The following is a 27368-nucleotide window of genomic DNA, read 5'->3' as shown; positions in this document are numbered from 1 at the left end:
ACATCCTTTCTTTGCAATCCCCAGCCCTGTAAACCCCTATGCCCTTCTGTACATGTCTGGCTTGTACATGTGTTCTGCTAATACTGAGAATGTGATTGACAATTGTCGCTCACAAGAATGAAGGGGGACTCTGTGCTGCACACCTCTCAGTGCAGCACTGCCAAACTTCTAGACTTTTCTTTTCCTGATCCCACACAGCTATCACAAGGATCACTCTGTGAAAGGAGTACATTAGCTGTATAGTACTTTATACTATGAGTAACTGAATTTCTGGACTTTCTGTCCCAGGAAACAGTGGAGGTAGCTGGTGTTAGCAGGGTCAAAAGGGACTGAAAAAATCCGTGGTCAAGGAGGGCCTGTTATGAAAAGGGATAGGCAGGGTCGTACTACTGCTAGACACAGTCTTCCACAATAGCATCTCCTACTGGCACTGCTGAACAGCAAGTGCTGGCTTAAGGGACCATCTCTGACTCAGAGCAGTCTTTGTGGGGCAGGACACTTGAAACCGGAACATAAACCAAACAAATCTGTCTCACGAGGCAGGGGAGGAGTAAAGAATTGCTGTCTACAATATGTCATGTATTACAGAACAGGTGCATGGAAGAGATGGACCAAATCAGCCTTTGGGGATGGCTGTTTCTTCTCTTGGCTCTAGAGGGAGCTTCAGAATGTGAATAAACTGACTACGTGTGAACCTTCAAAGAGGGCTGTTCAAGGTAAGAGTTTTTAACTTTTTCTGAACTTCTGTAGGCCTTTGTGTGTCTGTCATCTTTCTACAGTGCCAGATGGGAGAGTTAACCAAAGTAATGAATTTTGTCATTTTGTTTTCTTCACAATGCATTTTTATTTGGAATATTTCCTGTTGAAGTTTAATCCTGAAAGATTAACACTATGAAAGTAATAATAACTTAAAACCAAACAAACAAACAACACAGCCAAATTGCACATGCAAACCCAGGTCTTGCAAATGTGTTAAAAAACTGAAAGGAGACATGAAAAATTTAAATGACTGCAGGATTTGGTCTTCCATCACAGCCCAAATCTCTCAGCCTTTGGTTGATCTTCCTCAAATGCAGCAACAGTTTCTGTAAGTACTGTGGATAAACTGTCTTATTTCATGGGGAAGAAATGGAACGGCGACAAATGACTGTGACCATTCCAGGATAAGTCAAACCCTGTTCATGAAATTTGAGGGTTTGGAGCTGAGTATTGACAACACAAAGTCAGCATCACAGTAAAACTGGTATGGAATTAACATGCAGATCTGCAGTGCAGCCATAATCTATCCACATGCCTCCATCTTCAACACCTAAATTTGATTACAAGGTCTCTTAGTTATTTTTGCATTTAAAAATGCCCAGGTAGTGTTATGACTATTAGGTATCCTTCTTGACTAGCTGCAAATGATGTACAGCAGAATAGTTCATTAATTCAAAGAAGCAAGAAAAGAACTAAAATTAAGTAAAAGCTCAAATTCTAAAACCATATAATTTTTCTTTCATATATTTAAAAAGAACTACTACAGTTCATTAAAACATTAAGTTTTCCTTACAAAATTTCTGTCAGACAATGTCAGTGCACTGAGATCCCATATTGTGTCATTATTTTAAGTTTGGGGGTTTTTTTTAATTCTTTGTTCAATATCAGAGCAAATGTTTTTTAGCACCTTTTGAAATAGTATCAACCAGCCACTGCCCAGGCAGCTGGTAGGGAAAAGCACAGGGATGTGAGGTGAACTCAGTCACTGTAGCTTTTTGACCTTGGCAGAGTGACAGGTATAGAGACAGGATCAGGATTTTTTCACTGTGCAAATATGAGATGATGCCAAATGCAATTTTCTTGAAAAAAGTACATTTTCCTAGCTGAAGGGCTCCACTGCAGCTGATTAGTGAATTGTTGCTTGGTCCTCCAAGTTTGGAGTTTTCCTAGGGGCCCCCAAAGTTGACACTTGTTACCTCACCAAGAGCCACATCAGAGCAAATGAGAACAAGAATTCAGGAGCAAGAGGTAGCAAAAGTGTCTCTGTGAGAAATCAATAACCTGAACAGCAACCTGCCACTAGCAAGGGGCAAATAGAGGAGCCAAGTAAATGTTGGTCCTGGGCTGCCTGAGGGAAACACAGACATTCTCATTTCCTATCTAATAAATGCTACATCTACCCAGTAACCTCTTATCCAAAGGCTTCCAGTACCAATTTTGGGGATTTACACTTGAGTTTTTCCAGCCCATTTGTTTTCTTGGTAAAATATGTTGGTCCCATGGTTCCCAGCTGAGCTGCTTTTCTTTCCCATTTAAACCAGGGTCCTGTGGGTACCGCCCAGATCCACCAGTGTAAGATACAGAAATGCTGCCAAGGACTCCCACACCAGGAGCTCACCCTCCTGCACTGGAGGATATCAACACCCCCCTGGGAGAAGGAAGACTACAGAGCAGTACATGAAATCAGTTTGGCTAAACACTACAAGATTCAAACTTGGCAAAGAGGAATAAGAAAGTACAGACATTTGTGGTTTGTGTTCAATTGCAGGACATAGGGATCATTCTAGCCTGCCTCCATACAGAAATGAGAGTTTAAAGAGCAGGGCTGTTGGCAATTTTGTCAACCAGTAGCTTTTGAACTTCCTAGGCAATCTCACCCAGAATCTGACAAAGCAGTCAAGGTTTAAAAGACACTGACTTCTTGCAAGTTTCCTGAGTATAAATAGCTTTGTAGGTTAGAAGAATAGAGTCTTTTTTTGCTTTCAAGAGAAATGTTGCAAAGTGAACTCAGCCATCAAGAAATCCACAGTAAAAACCAGGTCACCTAATTTCTACTTTTCACTAACTTATTACGTTTCTTTGCAGTTCCAAAAAAATTGGTAACAATCCTCTATTTTATACAGTCCTTGAGGGAATGGGTAGCCAGACTTGCTCGTTGTGGTGCTATTGCTGTCACTACTAAGACACTGAACAGATAAAGTCCTCAAACAGCAGTGAGTTCAGTAAAGCCTGCATATGATTGCACAGAGTTACATCAGCTGTGCCACAGGCAAGGCTGGAGACATATGGGCTAAGTGGGAAGTTGTTTCATTGTGCGTCAGAGAGAGTCTTATGCCATGTAGCCTGCACTAGAATATGTAATTAAAAGTGGCAAATGGCAGCATAAGCTGGTCTGTTTAAATCCATTTCAGAAATTCACCCTCCATGTCCAAATAAATTCTCGATCTCTGCAAACACTGCTGGCAGTGTTTTGGCAAGGCAATTTAGGATGGTATTTTGGTTACATGAATGCTTGCTCACAAAGGCATAGTCAATGCGCTTGATTAATTTTCAACTTTAAGGAAACTAACAAGTGGTGTTTCCCCTACCTTGCTCTGCTCTTCGCAGCTTTCTTCAAACCCAGCTGAAGTCCCACATACACAGTGAACAGAGCCCAGAACAGCCTGTCTCATTCTGGAATGCATTAAAAAAATTAATTTGGATCTCCTGGTAAGGTTACTAAAAACTGATGCAGCCCTTTTACTCCCAATTTGCTTCCTGTGTTTTAGTTTAGGTCTATTCAAGTTCCCACTGAATCTGAATTAATATCTTGCTGTGAAGAGCTAAAATTTGTCTTTGACTCAGTTGAAAAAGAAAACAAAAGAAAAAAACCACAGATTTTAGCTCCAGGATGCAGCCATTAAGGTTGAAAGTACCAAGCATGACAGAAATCCCCTGTTAAAAAGATGGTATTTAAATCTAATTTACTCAACTTTTCTCAATTTTTTTTATCAAAACAATGTTAATAAAGAAACTGTATATTTGAAACTCCAGCTTCCAATGTTTCACATTTGCATTCAAATGTTACATCTCAGTTGCTTCAAACAGCTTCAGATCAAACACTTCTGCAATATATTCCTTCTGCTGAAGAGAACAAGAACATAAAGACCAGTCCTTTCTGCCAAAATCCACTGAAAGGAAGAGAGATGAGGCAATAAAACATCCTTCCTTCCCTTTTCTAGTCATCTGCTCCCACAAAATACTCTCAGGCTTTTCAAGAGGATGTGGCTAGATGGGAAAGGGTGGAGCAGAGGTACCATTTTTGGCCAGAGTTACAGTGAAACACCTGCTGTGCCCCTTCCACCAAGTCCAAGTGCTTCACAGGTCAAGAACAGAGAGACAGCAGCAGCAGAGGGGCTGGGTGTCCGTGTATAGCAGGCAGGATGGTGAGGCCTCCACCAGCTTGCAGGACTGCCCAGTGTAGGTCAGACCTACCTCTCAAGTCTTGAGATCCCTGATAAGCTGAGTCACTCCACGCAGGCCCCTGGGACTTACTTGGTGACTCAACAGATGTGCTCATATTTGAGCAAGTGCACTAATGGCCTGTCAGTCCTAAGGAGGTGCTCAGAGAAGATGCTTCTCTCCCATCCTGCTCCCATTCCCATCTGCTTGCCTTTGCTGGAGCAGTTCTCTGGAATTATACGTGGGAGAGAAGACCAGCATTCTCACCAAAAGGATGTTTGTGACACTGTTAGCAGGGACAAGAACAGATCACAGAGCAGTGTGGTAGGACAACTCCCTAGAAAATAATGTTTCTATTATAATACATCTTTCTTTTTTAAAATACAGTTGACATCTCTAGCTCCTCGTGTTAAGTCCCTACTTTCTGGGTATGCACCTCATTGTAGGGGTGGATTATAGAGAAGCATTCTCTTTAAAAAGTGAAGGAGCTCAGGGATGATTCCTGTAAGAAATCATCCTAGGCTGAGACCAACATCTCATCTTGAGTGACTTGCAGATATTTCAGTGGGCAGGAAACTCTGTGAGGGAATATTCTAAAAAAAATGAATTGTCTCTTCTGCACTCTAATCAGGTCCTTGCCCACACACTGAGCATTGCAGGGGTTTCTGGCAATATTTTGCAGCTGAGTATATTGAAAAAAGAGAGTATTGAGAAAGGAAGGACAGCATCCAAAACTGTCATCACCTTAGGCTCATCCTAGACCTTTTTTCCATTTTCTTCGTTATTTCATTTTTACTAAAACTCGCTGTCCTCACAAGGACATATCTGCAGGCATAGGTTCTAATGCAGATGCGGTTACATGAAAAAAAAAAGTCCTATTCCATTTGGGATTGTGTGAAAGAACTCTCATACTCTCATGTCTATCAGCAGCAAACCCTCGCCAAGGCAGATGGGCTCCAATTCAAGCATACGTTTGCTAAAACAAAGGGAAGGGCTAAAGTATTTCCTTCAGTATCAAAACTCACCTTCCTGTTAATGTACAGTATGTACAAATTGTAACAGGCCAATATTGCATATTTAAGCATCTTCAAAACAATTCTTTCTTTTTCCATGTCTGTGGCAGGCTGAAGTAATTCGTCAATGCTATTTATTTTTTTCATTCATGTCTTGTCACCTGCAGGTCCTCCCAGACAATATACTTGACATACGGTTTCATGGTTATTTTAAGATAATCAAAAACCAATCTGCCATTGAAATTAATAATCTGAGCCTTCTCCTTTCCCTGACTGCTGCCTTTCATTTCTTGTCCTTTTTAAGTTCAGCTCCAGCAATTATGTGTTGAAGCATCTCACAAATGCATCAGTAAACCCCTACCACTCAGTGACAGCTAGATAGCTTTCAGATTAGACAGGTCAGGGTAACACTAGGGCACAGTCAGATGTTCCTGGTCAACAAACAGTCCTGAAGTTTAAAAATCTACCAAGCAAGAAAGTGGATATGCCATCTCCAAGCACAGCTGCTCAAAAGAAATGTCCCCTGCACCACAGCCCCTGTGTCAACAGATGCATGCCACTTAGGTCTAAGGAGGGCTGCACCACTTAGTGCCATGAAAAAAGCCTTTTTTCCTGACCCCATCCAAAGGGTCAGGAAATCTTTCTTTGATTAAAACCGGTCCTGGTTCAGCATGAAAGGCAACAGCAGGAGTGCCACTTAAGCTGTTCCTCCCCAACACCTTCATCACTTCTGTCGTATCTGTATGTGGGCACAAGTCCCAGGCAACAGCAGGCAGGAAAAGAGGGGATCCCAGTGATCCTTTCTTTCTGATTGATTGCTGGGCAGGCGCCTTAGGAAAACAACATGGTTGTTTCTCAACCGTCATGGTGCCTATGCTTAAGAAACAGAGTAAAACCACATGGAGATCACTCCTTTTGCAGGATGCTGCATGTTTTTGTCTTCTGAGAAGAAGAAGGTATGGGAATTCAGAGCAACAGTCTTGCTGTGGACCTGCTTCCCTTTTATGGAATGAGTGCTGTGCTCCAGCCAGTCACACACACAATTGTCTCAAATAGCTAGGATTTTAAAAGTACACTAGCCTTGAATGAAGTAGCTGACTGGCTGAAAGCTACACTGGCTCTAGATGTGTGCTGGGGGGAAACTTCAGTCATCAAGCAATTGGCAGCTCCAGCACAGAGTAAAGTCAGTTGCTATTTCAAGGAAAGGAAAGGCAACTGTTCCCTGCAGGGAATGACTGCAGTAGCTCAGCGCCAGGAATAGGCTGAGATTTAATTTTTTTTTCCCCCTACACTTCAGGAAAAGTGAACACATACAATGTGCATTCGTAGGGATCATTTCCTGAGCATGATGTGTGCTTGCTGTCCTGCAGGTCACTTTCCAGTGTGTCATATCCTTCTGCACAAGGAGAACAGGAAATGGCAAACTCCCAGTACGAGGCAAAGCGTTCCCACCACAGCAATTGGTCCGTGGGAGCTATAAATTCTTCGCCTCCAGAAAGAGAACAAAATTAGTCTTTTGAGAGGTCAGCTGGAAACTGAAGGTAAGTTTGAATGAGTAACTTTTGCAGTTTCTCCAAGTACAGTATTAGGAAAGCATTTGCAGCTTTTGGACTAATGTATACCTTTATGGTTGGGGATTTTTTCTCTGATAGTAGGAGTTGGACTTATTTTCTTTTATGTTGACATAAATCAGTTTATTCAAAAGATATGCATCACTATGACTGTTCTACTAGTGCGGCGAGATGGTTGGTGTTATTAGCTGAGAAAGTTCTTAGCAATTAAATCTTCAGAACAAATTGTTAAGAGGCTACAGGAATTTATATATTTAATGATCATCATATTGATCTGTTGTTATTGGTAATATGCTCATTGTTCATTTCAATGCTGGTATCCATTCAAATTAGTGTTAGTCATTGTGCTTTCAGCTTTAACTCTGATTAAAGTGTAAAAATAATAGAACACTGCCCAGCTAAGAAAAGCACAGTGTACTAAGTGATTCAAATGGCCCAGTGATACCAAGAGAGACTGGGGTCATTTTCTGAAGGGCATGGGGGGAGGCCTTAAAGGATTCTGTGTGAGATGGATTAGGACAAGTAGAAGTGTGAAAAATTACAGTGAGAATTATTTACTTGTACACTTCAGGATGAAAAGACTATGTCACAAAGTTTTCTTCTTCTGAAACATGAGGCTTCTGAAGAATGAAGCCTCAAAGATCCCAGCTACATAGTATAACTGTGAGGGACCAGATACCTCTAGTTCACACAGTAGAGAACACTTAGAAGTGAAAAATTGGCTGCAGCAAAGTTTTGCTTAGTTGGCTCTCTTGACAGGGTCTTTCTGCTGCAGAAACTTCTTTTGGCTGTAAGGGCTTTAAGGACTGCAAACAGCTTATTAGCTCTATGGCTAAACCTTTCTGGGTGCAGAGGCAGCATAGCTGTGTGCACAATGCAGTGTTGTGAAGAATAGAAGCTCTGCTCCCACCAGACGACTGGTGGTGCTATATCACTCCTACTGACTCCCTTGCCTCAGTTTCCCTGTAAACAGGCTTAGAAAGCATTTGCAGTCCTAAAACAACATGAAAATGCTTATTGGAACATTTCTTTCCACCCCTGTGACAAAGAACAGAGACAGTAAACAGACATTGCCTAGCACAGAAACCCTGAAGATTCACTTTCTCGAAGGCAAGATAATCTCCTGCTATCTTGCCAGGGGAGGTTTGCCATAGCCAGCAGTTTTCAAACCTTTTCTTTTCACAGGCCCCTGTATTTCCTGTTCCCCCATCCCCAAGGGACTACACACTAAAAGTGGGCCTGCTTTTCTGATGTGCTCTTCATGAACTTTTTAAACAAAGTCCATAGCCTTCTCTGCCACTGTCACTGGAGATCCATGACCACAGGTTGGACTAAGTGCCACAGAACAATAGTTCCCATCTTTGTCCAGACCCTGACTCCAGGTTACAATAGGAAAAAAATGCTGCAGGACCTTGAGTTAATTAGGCATAAAGAAAGGAAGCATGTTCACAATACCCATCCAAGGCACCAATAAACTGCTCAACTCCTCTATGGAAAAGCCAGACCTTGACTCCACTCAGCAGCTTTCCTCTGTCCTCCTTCAATGGGAAATCATGCCTAAATAAAAACCTGGAATGGTGGCTTTTACCTCCTTAGAGCCTGAACTTTCTTGTGAAAAATGCCTTTGTATATTGTAGATCCCCTGAATCCCATCATGGGGACAATACATTAGTTCTGAGAGCATTTCTACTCTGGGCACTGAGTCACTTAATCTCAAGGGAATTTCGGTCCCCAGGGTTGGAAGAGATGTTTTGTTTCTTCACAGCGGTATGGCAACAGCACCTCTGAGCCTAGGCCTTAAGATATTTTAGTCTTTGCAGGGAACAAGAAAAACATATGATAGTGAAAAATGCCACAAAAGAACTGCTAGGAGAAAGTTTGTACTCTGTTAGCAGCAGGTATTTATTTCTGTGCAGGGAAGCGAGGCAGCTAATGCTGCACAAACTCAATTCCCAGCACAAGTGCAAAAGCAAGTTAAGGTATACATCTGAATCCAGGTGATTACAACATCTTTCATACATTATTCATATGATTGCAACATCTCATTACATACTGATGATAGGTGAAGTCAGGGCAGAGTCTGGACAGAGTTGGGGCAGTGTCTTTTTGGCATCAGTTTTGGGTAGGGGGTTTTGTTCTTCATCCCCACTTTCAGGAGTCTTGGTAGGTCTTCCTCAGATTGACCTGGCTTATTCCTTTGCATAAGTGACCCAGCCAAATTCTGTGCAAAAATCTTGGCTTGTTACCATTTTGCCCTATTCATACAGCGAATTCAGTGAATAGCCCAGGTCCAGGTAAAAATAACAGGGTATGCTAGCAGTAAGGGTTGGGCAACCAGTCTTTCACAGGATTTAAGATTTTTATGGGGTCTTTTTAGAGAATCAGGCTTTGCTCCTCCTCAATATGCATATGAGCATGTGTGTGTACATGAGTGTGTCTGTGTGTGCAGATGAAAAACCTTTCTCATAGGTGGGTGAAGCAACAAAATTTTGACTGGATGTCATCCCTGAGATGGTAGTCTAGGCTGAGCATGTTTCATAGGGGTTTTTGACATAAATCTCAACCCAGACTTTTCTGTTTCTGGACAGAAGCCATGGAGAGAAACAGCGCTGCCTTTCCGCAAACGCTAGACCCCACACACCACTTCCACATAGCACTGCTGGATCAGAGACAAAGGTTGCGTGGCCAAATCGCTCATCTTCACAAGGCAGCTCGTAAACTCAACAAACTCCGCAAAAGGTCCCTGATTGCCAATGTCAGTGGGAGCAGCCTGACTGCTGCAGGAGCAGTCACAGCCATCCTGGGGCTGTCCCTGAGCCCGGCAACACTGGGAGCCTCTCTGCTGGCATCAGCTGTGGGTCTGGGCCTGGCCACTGCTGGGGGGGCCGTCAGCATCACTTCTGACCTCTCCTTAGTGCTCTGCAATTCCCGGGAGGTGAGGAAGGTGCAGGAAATTGCAATGACTTGTCGGAAACAGATGAGGGAAATCCTCGGGTGCCTGGAGTTCCTTCGCCGGAGGCAGGGCCCAGGGGATCCTGCACTGCGCCAGTCAGAGAAGAGGGCCTCCATCTCACTGTATAACTCTGTCTGCTTCATGGTCTTCTGTGGCTCACACAGCTTCCTCGTGCCAGAATACACAAAGGAGGTCACAAAAGTAAGCCAGGCTGTGCTGAAGGCCAAAATCCAGAAGCTGGCTGCCAACCTTGAGACCTGCACCAGGGCAATGGATGAAGTCTGTGACCTTCTTGAGTCCAGAACAGAGCTTTCTCCATGCTCAAAGAGACTCAACTTGGGTGCTAAAACCACTGCTGAAATCCTGCGACCATCCAGCTGAAACAGTGTTTAGCTCATACTGAAAATTGATTTGGAGACATTACATTATTAATTGTGACCGTTAGCACTGCTACATGTTGCTATCATAAAATCATAAAATATGTGGTGCTGATGCACACAGGTGTGCATGTGTGGTGTGTTTTACCTGTATCTGAACACAAACTCCTTCCTGACACGAAGCTAAAGCTTACACACACGCACACACGCACACGCACCCATACACCCCACACCCACATTCCACCAACTGACAGTAGCCACCTGACTCAGGTTGCAGGTTATGATGGATACATGGACTATGATGGACACAGCAGCAGATCTCAGAAGCTGAAGGCTGGGGTAGGTGGACGTTCCTCAGCCCCATGTTTTGTCACACATCTCCCTAGCTCTGCTTCCCCAAGGCAGCAAAAAAATGTGATTCAGGAGGCTGATGAAATATCTGGTGCTGAACCTGGTTTGTAAAAAACTTATGAATCCATGAGTGGTACAAGGGCTGGGGTACCCTGAAAAACCCAGCAGCTGCCAATTTTTAATAGAATACAGTCCCGTTACTGAGGTACATCTGGAAAGGCTGAAGAAAGAACCAGCTCCACATTTGATAGACTACATGGATGGTTTATCATCCTAAGGTGAAATAGCAGGGACAGAATTTGTTATCCCTTTTGAAGAAACCTCTCCAGATTGAGAACTGTGATGTTTGCATTCTATTTATTTACAAGAGATTATTTTAAGATTTTGATATTGTATTTAAGGGTGTACATAGTTCTTTTTTAAAAGAGGCCTCTGCTCCAAAGGAAAGCAGCTGTTCTTACAGTTAAAGCAAGTCTGTGGCATGTGAGAGCAAGTTACCTGCTACTTGGCTGTGAGGGAGGGCAAGTCCCTATAGAAAAAGGAAAGCAGGGCCTGAATGTTGATAGAAAATGTGAAACACAGTCAACCAGTGGCAACAGATCTTAGGAACCAAAACAGAGGAAAAAATAGGTCGGTAACCCTGGGACCAGAGTTTGACTCAGGACATTGGTGGAAGAAAGCAGTTATATCTCTTGCAGCAGGAAGGGAATCATAGGTTAGTGTTACTGGTCTGAGCTGGAGCCCAGCTGTGAAGGAACCACATCTGAGAGGTGGAGGTGCCACTCTCCATGCAGTCAAGCAGCCTGTGAGACCCACAGTGGATCATCTGTGAGGAAGGAGGCAGCACTCATGGAGAGCTACGCATGCTCCTAGCGGTGCTTTCCAGAGAAGGCTTCACATTAGTGAAATATATACTGGTACTAATACTCAAGAAGGGCACAGAGGAGTAGGATGATTCAGTGGCAGAACCCTTATAAAACAGAAGCCAGGAGTGGGGCTCTGTTTCAAGTGACTGTTCTGCTAAATACGCCCTTTGTGATTTTTAACCCCTCAGTATCTCAGTTCCCTGTTTAAAAGTGGTGATAGTAGCACTTCCCTACCTCACAATAATGTTTCTGGGACAAATACTGAAAAATGCTAAAGTACTGTGATGATGGGGATCATGTCAGTACCTGGAAGAGGTGCAAGGAAGAGGCCATGAAACTAGCTTGAGCCAACTAGAAGAGTTAACGCAGAGATAACACCACCTCCAAAAGCATACCCCAGCAGATAAGGGAAACTTCCCTGCAGAGGCATGAAGCCAAATGATCAGAAAAGCCCACTATGTAATTCTGTAACCCAGAGCAAATTCTTAGGAAGAGCAAGACTCCATCTCACAAAGCTTGAATCCTTGTCATTTTTGTCTCTTCTTCACATGACATCAATATGTGTTTTTATACATAGGAAGAATAAAAGCTTTGATCTCTCAGAGTGTTACTCAGATGCTTGTAATACCCATGCCTGTTAACTGCAAATGAACAACTACACTGCTGATTCAATTAAATGAATATGAAGCACTTTTGTGTCTGTGTCTCTCTTTACACCTGCATGTGATCACACTCCTGCCCCCTTGCTCCCCCTGCTCAATTTCATGCTTCAGACACTGAAGTCAGGGATCCATATGAGCAGCTGGATGTGTTCAAAAGGCAAGGATGAAGAGTGAGGTCATCAGCTCCACGCCACACACAGCTGGCATTTCTGTATAGTGTATATGTTGTCTGTGTGAGTGCATATCCTGATGTGCACATTGCCTATATGGACTGTCAGTATTGGTCTCTGACATGCAAATACTGAGATACATAAGTGTGGGCACATAACTGTATTTTTGGTGTGCACACTATGCAAAGGTAGACACCATGTGAAATTTTTTGTACTGCTCCAGCATATCACCAACTACCTCCACCAGACCAGTTACAAACTTAATGTGCTTGAGATGCCTGGTTTTATCATTACAGAGAAAATTATGTGACATATACTTATCCTACCTGCTCCCCAGTTTTCTGGCAATGCAGCTTTGTCCACACAGGAAACAACGTAAGAACAACAACAGCTCTGAACAGACCAATCTGATTGGCCGAAGGATTTGAATTTGATAGCTTAGAGCTTCGCAGGGCTGTTTTGCTCTGTTCAGCACAGCCTCACACTGCAATCACAGCCACTGTTTCCACAGCTGGGAACAAATCAGATACTTTTGATTCCAGTTTCAGCCACACAGGTAAACAATCCTGCTTCCATTCATTTTCCCCAGGGCTAATAATTGACTCAGTGCTGCTGTGGGAGTATAATTGAGTTCAAGGTACCACACTCTCCTGGACAGGTCTCAGCCACTCCCCTCTCTCGGTTTGTTTGCTAGGAAGCAAAGGGAGGTTCAACCAGAAAGTGGGGTCCACAGGCCTGAAGATCTGTAATCCTACACAAAACAGAGGAGCCGTGTGACTCATGTGGTTCTTGGGGGAGTCAGGTTTGGGAGCTGTGACAACAGAAATCTACCATATTTGGGGGTAAGATTAATTTCTTCCTCCTTTCGGTCCCTGAAATAGCTCACTGCTGAGTCAGACGAGCATAAGAGGTGGTACCAAGAAAGCACCAGAAGCAAGTGACTTGGACTCGGACTGGGTACACCTACTCCAGTATTAGTGTTGGCTTCATTCCAGTATTGTGATCCTCTTAGAATCACAAGCAATGTTTGGGGGAAGTGTCTTCAATAAGCAGCTTTTTTGCTAATAGTTATGTTACTTACCTTCCAAAGTAGTAGATGTGCTGGTGAAACCCTTCCTTTGGAAGATAGGCAGCAGTGGAAAAGGGTACATGTGTGATTTGATGTTTAGCCTGGGCTGGAAGTTATGAAGCCTGGCCTCTTGAAGCCATTTTTATTCCCCTTTTATTGAAACTATTGCAGTGAGGAATAATTCAATGGTGAAGTAGGAATGCAAACATAATTTCAATGCAAAGCCCTACAATATGCTTTAAAAGCATAATAAGAGATGTCTATGACAAAGGAGTCCAAGTATAGGCATAGGGCCAGGCTATCCCAATAGCCTCCCTCTGGACATTCCACTGGGTAGATAGGACCAATTGCCATTAACTGTGACCTACTGTACACACTGCCCATCTTGTCTTATTATGCATCCCTAGTGAAATAGGTGACATTATATCTGCACTAAAATTCATCTGCTGCAGATGGTCTCACCCTGTCTCCCCCCAAGGAAGACTGTGCTGTAACATGCAACAGAGCTAGCAGCATATTTGGTCAAAAGCCAATCTTAAAAGCCCTGAAGTGAAAATTTTTAAATCCAGTATAATCTGCAGTTCCTTGTTCCAAAGAGCACAAAAAGGGAATTACTATTTAGAAGCTGCATATTTATTTTATCACACATGACTGCTTACAACAGCAGTTTGGGAGAAGAGAAAACTTTAATTCAAATACACCTACTGACAAAAGGGAATTACACAAACTGGAATTTCATGAGAAGAGAGTGGCTTCACCCTTTTCCCCACCAAAACAGCATCATATTATGTGGATAATGAGTTCAACAAAGACTCACAGTGACTTCCTGTCACATCACTGACTCCAGTTCCTGAGGCATCCCAGTGACCCTTACAATGGTTCATGTCAAAGTACTGGCTAGGCTTAACATTTAGCACTAATGATATATAGCAAGCTGATGGCTCAGCCTCCTGTAATTTTTAAAACATGTAGCCACAGCTAGCATCTGCATGGGGTGTTTCTTCTTGTTTGTTTTATTATTTTAAAATCATTGCTCCTGAGCACAGTGGGATGCAGAAGTTTCATTTCCACTCCTGCCCATTTATTGTTTCAGGTTTCCTCTCCTTTCCCTGTCATGCAGAGTTTGTTCATATTTCCTCTCACTTTCCTCATTGTTCTGGGAGCAGAGGAAATGCCACGCTTGGAATCCAGTGACACATTCCCAAGTACATCAGCATTTCCACTGAGAGCGCATCCAGACAGCCTTCCCAGAGAGAGGGAAGTCTGCCAGACATAGAGGCATGAGTTTGCATTTAAAGCCAGCTCTGCTGTCCTTTTGAAGCCCAAACTCTTGCATATATTGGCTTTCTTAATCCTAAAGCAAAAGAAACTCATCTAGCTGCAAGGTTGCCCTGCTGCAATCAGCGTTGGGACCACAGATCAGAGGCTACACTCAGACCACATGGAAACCAATGAGCTCAGGAACTTCCATCAAGACGTGATATTTGGATGTTGTGCTCCCTGGGAGGTCACCTCACACTGAGCACTTGCAGGTCTGAGTCACAACAGCAGCGATCAAGAGAGGTGGGAGAGTGTTTCCGGTTATTGCCATCCCCTATTTTCTCATTTCATGCAGTGAGTTTCCACAGTTCAGTTTATTTTGTATTTCTGGCTCTTCAAAAATTCACATTGGCAATTACCATAAACAGGAAAACAAGGTGGGATAATGACAGTTGTTTCCTTTTTTCCCTTCGCCAGTGCCTCAAAGTGTTTCATACCAGCACTTCTGGCGAAGTTAATTTGCTCTTTATATGTACTATATATGTAAGTTTATATATATTCCTGTATTTTTGTGCTTGGCCATCTCCTTTTGCTTGGTTCTTTCCAAGCTGTAGAAGGTGTGAGTACAGAACACCATCACCCACTGCCCAAGCAACGAGGTGCTCAACTGCCCGCCCGGGGTTTAGCCGCTTGCGGTCAGCGCCGAGCAGGCAGGTTTTCATACAGCCAGTTCAGCGTGCCCGTATCCCAGGACAAGTAATTACAGATCCGTAGATCCCCCTTCCCTGGAGACCTCTCGGAGTTTAGGGAAAATCCGCCCGCTCCGACTGACTCTGTCGCTGGAACTCCAAATCCCATCGCACCCCGGGGAGGACTACAGCTCCCAGAGTGCTCTGCGCCGCCACGGGCGGAGACGGTCCAAGATGGCAGCAGGACAGGAGGAAGGGGTAGCGGTGGAGACGGAGGCGCCGGTGGAGGAACCACGGAGCTTCAAGGACCTGGTGAGGCTGGGCCGGATCCGCTCCTGCCCCCAGTGCTCGGTCTCCCGTCCCGAGGAGTACCGTCCCGCCCCCGCCGCGCCGCTCAGGCCGTGGGGAGCTCCTGGCACAGCGCCGTGTGCGCGGCGGGCGGACACGTGCGGGCAGCGGGAGGTGTGGGGCAGTCGCGCCGCTGCTGCCCGGAGAGGTTGGCGTTGCTGCTCCGGTCAGCGCTCCTCGGCCGCTGCCTGTTTTCAGTTGTGTTAACTTGCTCTGGCGTTTTTCGTTTTCCGTGCTCGTGAGACACCCCCTGAGGTGAAGAGAGACAGCTCTGTGTGTGTGTGTGTGTGTGTGTGTGTGTGTGTGTGTGTGTGTGTGTGTGTGTAAAGTTCCTTGTGTAAACTGGGGTCCGTCCTTAGTGTTTTGAACAAATTGTATAAAGTTACCGCTGGAGGTGGGGTCACTGTGGGCAACCTGCCCTTTCAAGTAGTTGCACTGGGGGCCTGGTAGGGTTTGTCAGTGCTAGAGACAAGCTTGGCTTTGCTGCAGCATGTATTTTAACGTAAGTCTGCGAATTAATTTAGGTCTTGGTGATGCCTGTTTCCCTTTTCTCTTTTCACTAATGTTCAGGGGGTGACAGATGTCCTATGTGAAGCTTGTGACCAGTTAGGATGGAAAGTGCCAACAAAGATCCAAGTTGAAGCTATTCCAGTGGCTCTCCAAGGTAAGGTGTGCTTCTTTGGTCCTAACTTAGGAAATGTCCCAGGAGCTATATGTGAGTGAAGTTTGCTGAGTGCTCCAATTTGTTCATTGTTGAGGATCTTGGTCTAGAAGTAGTCTTTGCATTCATTCCGTGTCCTGCCGAGGTGGAGCTTGGAATGCCAGTTTATCCTATAGCACAGCCTGCAATGGCAGACTCTCAAGTGGGTACAAACATGGTTTCTTGAGCGTTCATTACTGTTGTGTAGTTCTGACACTCCACGATAAATAGAATTATTACAAATCATTTGAGCTGCTAGTCGAATTGGTCATTTTCTTTCTGAAATACCCAAGGATACAAAGTTTCCAATAGGTTTTGGAGTGTGCCTTTTCTGATAGAGGCAGACTCTGTGTGTGTGTGTGTGTGTGTGTGTGTGTGTGTGTGTGTGTGTGTGTGTGTGTGTGTTTGTCTGAAACTGGAGATGCCTTGACTGATTCCATAGCGTGTATGTTCTGCTTTGCTGGGAGCAGGCAGTTCTTTGAAATTAGATTGCTGAAGAGAGTAACAGCCAAACTACAGTAACTTTCTCTATGCATCCTAGAATTACAAGAAAATAAATAACTGAGTTCAGCAAACATTTCTGCCACTGCATCTACTTTTTTTTTAAAAACTAAAGCCCCCAAAACACTGTGAGGCAGGAACAGAATAACACAGTGATGGAATGGAAACAAACTTTCAGTGTCTACTCTGTCCTAGTACTTAACTGTTGTCAGACTCTGCATAGAAGGGTCTCTTGGGGGAGGAAAAAAAAAACCAAGAAAACCAAAAATAAGACTGCATTCCTGAGAAGTTGTCTCCAGTGTAAGGCCTGTTGGTAGTATGTACAAACTCAGGAAATTGTACTGGATTTTACTGATGAATTCTACTCTGTTGCCTGCACTGTTTTTGGGCAAAGGACTTGCTGTTCTAACCCTTCCTGCTGCAAGCTGGTTTAGATTAGCCAATCAGTGGCACAGTTGTGGTTTGTGAAACCACAGTTGTGGTTTGTGAGTTTGGTAGTGCTGTTGTCTTGTAGTTCCTGTAACCAAAGTCTCAAATACTGGACTGTTTCCTTGTAAGCCAGTAAACAGACAGCATTTGAACTAGAATACCAAGATAGAGCTGTTATTGACAGGTAAATTTGAGACATAATAAAATAAAGCTAATTTTGAACCTAAAGTTTGTATGAAAACCTGTATATTAGCAGAAGTTTAACTAGAGATTTGAGTGTTGAGACTGTAATTATTGTACAAATAAAATCACAGTCTAAAAATGCTTCAGAGTTGTTCTGAAATTCTTTGTTTTGGCCCCTTGTTCTTTTTTACCCTCTATGTCTTCCTTTTTTCCCCGTCCTTAGGGAATTCTTGTGCTTTATTGCTTCTTTCTCTGTTTTACATTTATAATAGTTTTTGTCCTCCTTGCTGCTTCTTGTAGGCAGAGATGTCATTGGACTGGCAGAAACTGGTTCTGGAAAAACAGGAGCTTTTGCTTTGCCAATTCTTCAGGCGCTGCTGGAAACACCTCAGCGATTATTTGCTCTTGTCCTCACACCAACAAGGGAGCTGGCCTTTCAGATCTCAGAGCAGTTTGAAGCTCTTGGATCTTCCATTGGTGTCCAAAGTAGTAAGTAGCTTTCTGACATGGGACCAGTTTACCTGAAGACTAAAGTTTGTCAGCTTGAGATTGCTACATTAAAAAGAGAGGATTTGTATGGAGAGTTGAACAAAAAGTGAGAAAAGCTTGTAATGCTGGAAGACAGCAATCTAGTATCAGGTTTGCAAAGAAAGACTGTATGGCCTTTCTTCGTGGAATAGTCTTGCAGCCCTTCTACGTTTTATGTCTAAGCAGTCAAAGATGGAAGTAGAAGAGAATGTTCTCAGTATAAGGTTTGTGTCCAGTGATATTGCATAGAGCTCCCTGCTATATGTGATGTAGTTTAATCTTTCCTCCAGACTGTCTATTGATTTTTTAGATGCTGCTACTACTACCAATAATAATAATAGCAGCTTTATAAGTACTTTTAGAATTTCTAGATTTTTGTAGCTAAGTTAAGTTGCAAAGAATAGATTCTACCTCTATTCTTGTAGCTCTTCAGCTGTGAAAATAAAATACCTGGGGCCAGTAAAGACTTAATTGTACAGCTTAAGAAGCCTGGGAAGGTCAGGTATCCTAAAATAAAGTGAATTCTCATAAATTCTCATGAAACTAAGTACACGGTTGTTGTGGGTGGTGGGGAGTGGGAGTAAACACTGTAGTGCCAGTGGCTGGCTGGTGTGATACTAGAGGGATTCACTGTTTTCTGTTTGTTCTGCAGCTGTAATTGTGGGTGGAATTGACACAATGTCTCAATCTCTGGCCTTAGCCAAGAAACCACATGTTATAATTGGTAAGTTAATGTGCTGGGAATATGGAGTATGAATATTATCAAACTGCAGCTACCCAGAGAGAGACAGCCAGAAGGTTTTGTGAGAGTATGTTCTTCATTGGTTTTTTGTCTTGAAATCTGAGTATTGGTTTGTTAATATTTCTGAAGTATACACCAGTAGCTTTGTTGCTACAAGCTCATTCCAAAGCATTCCTGCTAGACCTCCTTTGACTTGTTTTTTTCATTCTCCTCAAGTATTTAAAATGCTGGTCTCATCCTTCACAGTGCAGCTCATCTACAGTCTGTTTTGTGTTGCCTTTTTTTAGGGGAAGGACATTCTTCCAAGGGTCTGACTTCATTAGTCGTATTTCAGAACACACTCTGAAGATATCCTATGAAAGAGTTATTCCCACAAAGCAATCTACCTTTACTTTTCTTGAGCAAAGAATCCCAGTTCTGTAGCGGACAACTGTCCTGCCTGTTGGAATCTTATCCTTTGCTTTCATTCTAAATTTGCTCTCCTGATGTTGTTGGTAGCAACCCCTGGCCGTCTAGTTGATCATCTGGAGAATACAAAGGGCTTCAATTTACGTGCTCTGAAGTTTCTAGTGATGGATGAGGCTGACCGGATTCTTAACATGGATTTCGAGACAGAGGTAGGAATCTGTTAAAACTAAAAAAAGGGTTTAGAACACCAGATGAGTCCCTATAAAATAATTTCATACAGTCGCATAGCAAACACTGAGCTGTTCTGTAGAAATTTTTAGCAAGTTGTAACTAAGATCTAGTAGTTACACAAAATTCTGTGGCGGGAGTAGAACATAGTGGAGTTCTGCAGAGCATTGCCAAGACAGTACAAGGTGTTTTGTCTCTGAAATCTACTGGTTTCTTCGGAGTGCCTGAGACAGATTCAGTCAATGTAGAACACAATCACACACACATTGCTGCAGAAACATTGCCTGATACATGCACTGCTATTGGACTTCTGGAATTCACACTGCCTAACTGTCAACAAGCTATCAGCCTACACCTTCCCTTTAGAAGGGGAAACATTTGTTCCAGCTGTGTGTCTACACATGCCTTACTCTTCATGTGGATGATCATTATATTTAAGGGAGGGGCTTGTGTTTTGGTTGCTCATAGTGTTCAATATTTCCATTTCCTTTCTATTTTTACAGGTGGATAAGATACTAAAAGTGATTCCTCGAGACAGGAAGACGTTCCTGTTTTCTGCCACCATGACCAAGAAGGTGAGAGCAGAGTACTCTGCTTTAGTTCTTCCATCAGGCTATCCTGTTGACTAGATTGTATAATACAGCTTTCTGACAAGATCTCTGTCCATCTAGTGCTAACTTAGATTGATCTTACCAGGTGCAAAAACTCCAGCGTGCTGCTCTGAAGAATCCTGTTAAATGTGCTGTTTCTTCCAAGTATCAGACAGTTGAAAAACTACAGCAGTACTACATTTTCATCCCCTCCAAATTTAAGGTAATGCCAATTCTGTTTCTTCTGTCTTCTCAGTATGTCTTGTCTTGTTCCCATATCTGCCCAAAAGCTTGTCATCTTCATCTCCTGTGACTGAGACTTACTCTTTAGTGTTGCACATGTGATTTGATTTTTTTTTTTTGGTAAATTATATCTTTTTCTTTACAGGACAGCTACTTAGTTTATATCTTGAATGAATTAGCTGGTAACTCTTTCATGATATTCTGTAGTACATGTAATAATACTCAGAGGACTGCTCTACTGCTCCGCAACCTGGGATTCACTGCCATTCCTCTCCATGGACAGATGAGTCAGGTATGGACATTACCCCACAGAATGGAGTAGACAGGAGACCTGTGCCTTGGGAAATGGGCAGCACCACTGAATCCCAGCTGCCTTTCAGAAAGAATACTTCACAGCTAGTGGGCCAGACTGATCCCTAAAGATTTAACTAATGACAATGCTGCCACTGATTCTGTAATATTTCAAAAAGAAATCAGAGAAGTGAGATTTTTTTGAGTAGTTTCTCTTCTAGTTCTTTTGTACCGATATTTCAACAACAGCATATTAAATACGAGTGTTACTCCTCATTGCCTTTCTGTCCTCTTCCAGAACAAACGTTTGGGTTCTCTAAACAAGTTCAAGGCAAAGGCACGTTCTATTCTGCTGGCTACTGATGTTGCAAGCAGAGGTTTGGACATACCACATGTAGATGTGGTGATAAACTTTGATATTCCTACGCACTCTAAGGTAAGCTGCTCTGTGTGTCTGCTGAGAGCTGCTGGTCACTGGGAGCATAGTGAAGGTAGACAGAGGAGCAAAGACGCCTTTTCTGCTGACTGAAAGCCTAATTCACACTTCTGTAGATTAGAAGGTGTAGTTTAGTGTCTGCAGTTGAGTTGGTATCTCAGTTTAGTTGAGTGGTCTCATCTGGATTGTAGAACTGATCCTGTAGATGAAGAGGGGAAGTAAGGAACATTCTGTGTCTTTGTGTTTCTGTTCAGGGTATGTGTTTTGCCATATTACTTTAAAGGGCTTTGAAAACAGTTTTAGCATATTGCTAGTCTCATGTATTCCTGTGGTTTGAGTCTGCCTTCATATTCTAAAATGTGTTTAAAAAAATTCTCTCATTATGTTCAATGAGCATTTGATCAAGAATGATGACTTTATTATGTTACACTGTCGTATCACAAAAGTACAGCAAAGTGGGTAAAAAAAGTGACTAACTAATTCTCTGCCTTATAGAAAGTATAGAATTATCTCAGGACTGTGACTGTTTCCCAGCCTGGTTCCAGAAAGCATACCATTAACATGCATTTCAGGATTTGCCATTGTGGTTTACAATGATAAAAGATACTCCACCTTGCAAACAGAACAAATCATGGTGGGTCTTCTGAAAACACTACTTTTGGCATTGTAAGAGGACAAAAGTAAAGAAAAAAATGGTGGGGGTAGCAGCTTGAATGATATTACAGTTTTTGTGCTCTTCTCTCTCATCTAACCCTGTCACAGAACACATCCTTTCTCATGATCCTTTCTCCACAGATCCTGTACAGAGAAGGGAGTATTTTAATTTCTGTAGTGCAGTACAAAACCTGGAAAATAGCTTAGAATCATATTAACTGAAGATGCTCAATAGATCAGGCTCTTCCAAATAATTCTTAGTCATTCTCCCTTTCACTGTGCTTGCCAAATTTAAATCTCCTTGTTAGAAAGTTTCTCTGGAAGATAGACTGTGTTGAGCACTAGATCCCAGGACTGAAAATGTAGGCATGGGCTCACTGAATATTAGCTTTCCAAAGGAAGCAATAGTGAAGTCTTAGTAAAGTCATGTATTGCAACTTTTGTCCTGCACTCTGGAATAACTGGAGTTGGTCTTCACCTTTAGAAAGAGAAAAAGTCAAATGTTAAAATGGAAGATACACTCTCACAAGCCAGCATCTTCTTTAATTCTGATTCTGCACATAGTCCTGAGTACTTAATCCCTGCTGTGTTTTCCCACCCTTTTCTTGTTGTTTCCTAAAGAAAAATGATGTAGGCTGAATTGCCACGACATCTGTTCTATGTTTGGTGAACATTTATCACTTACCAAGAAAATTCTTTCAGGATTACATTCATCGTGTAGGGAGGACAGCTCGAGCTGGAAGATCTGGTAAATCTATCACCTTTGTCACACAGTAAGTGTTAAAATTTGGCAGACTTGACTTTTTCCAGAGCAGAAAATACCTGACCTCATCCTGGGTGAGAATAAAATACTACTTTTCATTTTGAGATGTCTGTTGGTTTTATTTAGTTAAAAGGGAGAGAATTCAAAGCCCACGGTGGAGAGGGAGAAAGGTTTAGAGAAATTCTAGAAGCAGGCATGTCATGAGCAGAACTGTTTATTACTGAATTCTATAACATACATACATTTTTATAATATATAACGCAGCTTAAGTAACTGTAGGGGGGGTTATAACTACAGAATCATTTGTCTAAAAAAAAGGTTTTTTCAAATACTTCAAAATGGAGATGAGCTATAAATAAATCAGAGAACCCTCCCCAAACAGCATCATTCGGATGCAGCTGAGTTGCTTGTGAGACCATTAGCATAAACATATCTGTGGCCTGGGGATAAGGGATGAATTCTCTGAGTGGTGACAGCTGAAGCACTCTCAGGAGGACTGATTCAAGCTGGTGTCTTGTCTTTTCTCAGGTACGATGTAGAGTTATTCCAGCGCATTGAACACCTGATTGGCAAAAAGCTGCCAGCATTCCCTATGCAAGAGGAAGAAGTTATGATGCTGACAGAGCGTGTGGCTGAGGCCCAGAGAATTGCTCGAATGGTGGGTGCTGGATTTTTGTCCCTCTACTCAGTGTTGTAGACTGAATTTCCTCAGGTCTCAGGACCCTTGGTCAATCTATTGATTACATTGCAGGAGCTGCGGGAACAGGGAGAGAAGAAGCGATCTCGGAATGATAACGATGATGACACAGAAGAAGCCATTGGTGTCAGGAATAAGGTGGCAGGTGGAAAAAAAAAGAAAAGGAAAGCCTTCTAGTTCGGTATTTGAACAGACTTTTTATTTTTCTCTTCATGACTATATGAGCTGGCAAAAACAGTCTACTAAACGATCTTCAGTGGATTTTTTTTCAGAACTACATATACAATTGGGTGGTCCATGAGGAAAACAGCTTCTCTTTGGCTTCACCAGTTACAGACTGAGCTTGGACCATTGTGATACCATGATACAAGTTTTCCTTTCAGAGACACCATCAGCAGCCATCACCTGTGGACCTGAAAGCAGCTGTGGTGTGGCCCTCCTCATTCACAAAGAAGTGCAGTGCGAGTGCAGCTTTTGCACTGCTGCAGCTTGTCTCAGTTCTCAGTACCCAATTTCAGAGTGCATCTGGGGTCAGATCTGTCAGAAATAAGTTTAAAGAAGTGACTGAGTTTTCAAAGCACAGCTGCAATGCCCTTGGCCTAGTGAAGGGATGTGTTGCATGGAGAACTCGAAATATATTTTGGTTAATTATAAAGCTACCTGATTTTCCTTGTCTTGTCACTGTCCTGTTCTGTTCAGTTTGTGTATTGGCTCTGCCAGGTTTTCTTACGTCAACCTTAGCTACTCAGATGTGAAATCAGTACCTTAGATATGTCAGCTGAAGAGTGGTCCAGCACAGGGAGCATCAGTTTTGGTAGGATCAGGTTATTCACTGCTTGGAATTCGATCCAGAATCTGTAATGATTGGCACGATCAAGGAGAGGCATGGAGTTTGGGTGGGGTTTTTGCTGCTAGTTCTTGTAGTACTTATAAACAAACACAAGAGGGGGATATTTACAGAGGAAAGCAGCTCACAAGAGATAGGTCGGGAAGAAAAACAGGTATCACAGAAGCTCTATTTCCCCAGCTTTTTATCTGTGTCAGACAGAGTTCTATGCCATGTAAGAAGACTCCTGCAAGAATGGGATATGTGTACTTATCTTCATATCAAACCAGATAAGTGTCAGTTCTCATTGACAATAAAAATTTTCACACTGGTTGTTTCCCCTAATGGGCAGAGAAGAGTGAAGAGTTCCTCCATATCACTCAACATGAAAATTTAATGACCCTTAGAACCAAGCATAAACTGGATTTTCTGCTACTTGAAAAACAACATTCAAAGTAGTCTTTTTTAGATCTAAATGGAAAGTAGAAACTATTGCAGTAGTCGAGTACAGTGGTTGTTTCATATTGTCAGGATAATTCTAGTATACACTTGTATGCTAGTCACAATGCTTTTATGCTGTTACAGGATGCACATTTTGCAAAAAAATTCCATAATACATAGGTCTGTTTCTTCATGAGGAATAGACATACTTTCTGTTGCAAGAAGAGTGCCAGTATTTTCACTTTGTCCTTTTTATTTTGTAGCAGTCTTCAAGTTTGATAGCTCTAAAGTTGTCTAAGATCAGTGGCAAATAGTAAGTGAACAAATCTTGGGTATATTGACTAGTAAGAGCATTCTTGTAAGGCAGAAAGTGTGTATCGTCCATGGTCCTAGCACAGAAGGGCACAGGAGTGGAAGCCCAGAAATTAGAACATGTTAATGCTATGGGGCCATTTGGTAGGAAACCCCACAGGTAAGACAAAACAGTCCTAGAATGCACTAGAGAGAGAAGAAGACAATGAATGAGTGATCATGTGAGTGGACATGTAAATGCTTGTTCTTCATGGAGCAAGGGAACACTCCCAGCTGGTCTGTCCTGCTGGGTGCTTGAACAAAATTTCTTATTCTTCACAAGCAGGACAGGGTTGGTTCCAGTGTTAGCAAAAGAATCTTAAATCCTTCTGAGGGTCCTGTGACCCTGGAAAAGCTTTTGAGTGTTATTCCCAGCTGTGTAATGGATGGGATGCGTAGTCAGTTCTGAACCAATCTTGTGAAGTAATGTGAAGGGCAGTTTGACTGCTGGAGGAGGTAGGGCAGAGTAATTTCCCTTCAGAAGTAACCTGAGTCTTGTTTTAGTAGATTTAGTTGGAGTCTCTAGCATCTCTCTGTGTTATTTCCTATATGGAAGGCTGCAAGAGCAGCAGTCTTGCCCCTTGACAGGGTCAAAGATTGTCCCTCCTCTGCGGTTGCAAGATATTGGAAGAGAGAAGTAGAGCTGCTCTTTGTGAAAGAGCCTCCTTGAGAGGAGTAACTCATAGACAGCTGCCACCTCCCTTGATTTGGAATGACAAGCCATAGAGGCATTTGGCACTAGAAAAGCAAAGGTCTTGCCACACCCACATTCTCACTAGTGCCCCACCTGCCACAGGTATGTGCATTCAATTTCAACTAAAAATATCTCAGCAGGTTGGAGGGGCAGGAAATGGTTTTTTTGTTGTGACTACTCCAGGAGGGCTGGGTCAGAGAGTGTTTGTATAACTGAGGTGGAATAGGGAGTGTCCAAAGATGTATTTGGTCAAAACAGAATTTGCAGCCAGCCTAAGCAAAATCTGTAGCTGATCTGATGAAACATGAGGGGAAAAGAATGAAGTGAAACCTGTCTCTGGGTAAAAACTCAGAAAATACCAGAACTGGTATGTGTATGACTGCATACTTTTGTACAACAACTGCTGCCAGTGTGTTTGTTCAGTCAGGAGGACTTTTGAGGGACAGTTCTGAAGCACACCTGTGCACAGCAGAGAGCTGAGTGGAGGACTAACTTCAGTGTGATGTAAAGTAAGATTGGATTAACACAACCTGTCATATTTTTGTCATTGAAACTCAAATGAAGTTTCAGTGAAAGCTGTGTTACGAAAAGCATTCAGTGGGGATGTTTGCGGTTTGAAACAATTCTGCACTTTCCAAGTCCAGAATGAGAAGGTGATTGTTTATATATTAATAATACATATTTTAAATTAGATTTTATAGTTTTGCTTTTTTAGTGCATAGGTGACTACTTCAGACAATAAGAAATTGGGATACAGTGTCTTTCATTTAAATGTTCTAGACCTGACACAAGTGGGACAATCCTTTTGAGGGGAGAAGTAAAATTAACTTAAAGATAAGTGACAATAGCTGCAAAAAAGTAGCAGTCCCTGCAATCACACAGGGGTCCCGTAGAGAAGCTGCACTGAACTGACCTGTCTGAAAAGGATTTGGCCATGTCAGTTTCCCAGTGCCGTGGACCAGCTGCCCAGGGGCTGCAAGGGAAGACCTGGGCCAGAAAGCACAGCTGGGAACCAAAGCAGGGAATCCAGGGGTTTTTTTCTGTGATAGCAGCCTGAGCCTAAGTCTGCTGAAAGTAATCCCGAGGCACACAGCTTGTTCAAGGACCTGGCAACCCACCTGCCTCCGCTCCCTGCAAAAATGAAGAGATGACTACAGAGGGAGACCTAAATACCATGACTCTCTAGCAACACCATTAACTTGTGCTGAAAAAAGTCTGTTTAGGAGGGAACTCTCAGAAGTAATTGGGAATCTGAAGGGCCTTAGTTTACAAATCAGGACTGAAGTTAGTAAACATTTCCAGTTTAGCCAAGCACAGAAGGAAAATATCCAACCTACTTAAAAAGCCCTTGGACATACTTAAGAAGGAATGGAATTGACTGCATGACCTGTGAAAGACACAGGCATGTTCCAAGCATTTTGATGCCGTATAAATGTGAAGTTGTGGTTTGCCTGCAGTGACATGTGAGGAGCTTCTGTAAACATTCAAGTGAGCAATTAATTACTGTAAATGTTGCAGAGGAAATGCTGTAAAAATCCAGCTTCGGTGCCAGATGTAGTTCATGTAGTCATTCCGAACTCTTACTCCTCTTGGTTATGTACTTACCAGTAGATTTTTAGGGAAAGACAAAAACAAAACAAAAACTTAGGACTGTAAATGTGGAAAATCACAATATGAATTTCTGTCAGAATCCCAAGCTTAGGAGTTAATTTCTGAACTAAAAAAACAAAACAAAACAAACAAACAAAACAGGTTAAAAGACACTTTCTTGTTTTTCAGATATTTTTTCTCCTGGTCTGACTAGGAGAGCTCCTTCTGAGTAACAGTATTTAAAAGGAAGAACTCAAGATGTTTTGTTCCTCTGGTACCTAAGAAATGGAAATAGTTGCTTGATCTCTGGCCCAAAGATGAATACAGCCATGCCTCCTGTGCTGTATCTTTTCCTGAGCACTCTTCAGATACAGAAGCTTAGGATAATAGTAACACTTTCTGCTTCCAAAGCCCTTCTGGGACACAAGTATATTCTTTCCTGAACATGGTAATCCTGTGTATGTCATTTCTTATGGTAGGATGGATGTGTGTTGTACTGTGCCAAGGTCATGCCTAGTTGTGCAATAGGAGACAGTGGCACTGT

The 27368-nt window shown here is 42.6% G+C and overlaps 2 protein-coding genes across 2 annotated transcripts; both read left to right on the top strand.

Annotated features, from left to right (window-relative positions):
- Positions 1–6674: 6674 nt before the first annotated feature.
- Positions 6675–11933, top strand: APOLD1 (apolipoprotein L domain containing 1). The gene is made up of 2 exons (XM_071549894.1): positions 6675–6754; positions 9373–11933. The coding sequence occupies exon 2, from the start codon at positions 9378–9380 to the stop codon at positions 10116–10118; it is 741 nt and encodes a 246-aa protein (XP_071405995.1). The 5' UTR covers positions 6675–6754; positions 9373–9377; the 3' UTR covers positions 10119–11933.
- A 3446-nt stretch (positions 11934–15379) lies between these two features.
- On the top strand, positions 15380–23591 carry DDX47 (DEAD-box helicase 47). The gene is made up of 12 exons (XM_071551944.1): positions 15380–15493; positions 16100–16193; positions 17643–17831; positions 18523–18594; positions 19111–19229; positions 19752–19823; positions 19945–20061; positions 20227–20373; positions 20671–20808; positions 22165–22235; positions 22754–22883; positions 22977–23591. Exons 1-12 carry the CDS (start codon positions 15416–15418, stop codon positions 23097–23099), a joined length of 1350 nt encoding a protein of 449 aa, XP_071408045.1. The 5' UTR covers positions 15380–15415; the 3' UTR covers positions 23100–23591.
- The last annotated feature ends 3777 nt before the right edge of the window (positions 23592–27368 follow it).

This window comes from Pithys albifrons, chromosome 3 (genome assembly GCF_047495875.1).
Source record: "Pithys albifrons albifrons isolate INPA30051 chromosome 3, PitAlb_v1, whole genome shotgun sequence".
Taxonomy (NCBI): Eukaryota; Metazoa; Chordata; class Aves; order Passeriformes; family Thamnophilidae; genus Pithys; species Pithys albifrons.
Note: the sequence above shows the minus strand (reverse complement) of the source record. Positions and strands in the feature narration are given on the sequence as shown.

Coding starts and splice junctions, on each gene's coding strand:
- APOLD1 (XM_071549894.1), top strand. CDS start 9,378: ATGGAGAGAAACAGCGCTGCCTTTCCGCAAACGCTAGACCCCACACAC.
- DDX47 (XM_071551944.1), top strand. CDS start 15,416: ATGGCAGCAGGACAGGAGGAAGGGGTAGCGGTGGAGACGGAGGCGCCG. Junction 15,494..16,099: donor CACGGAGCTTCAAGGACCTG/GTGAGGCTGGGC, acceptor ACTAATGTTCAG/GGGGTGACAGATGTCCTATG. Junction 18,595..19,110: donor GAAACCACATGTTATAATTG/GTAAGTTAATGT, acceptor TGTTGTTGGTAG/CAACCCCTGGCCGTCTAGTT.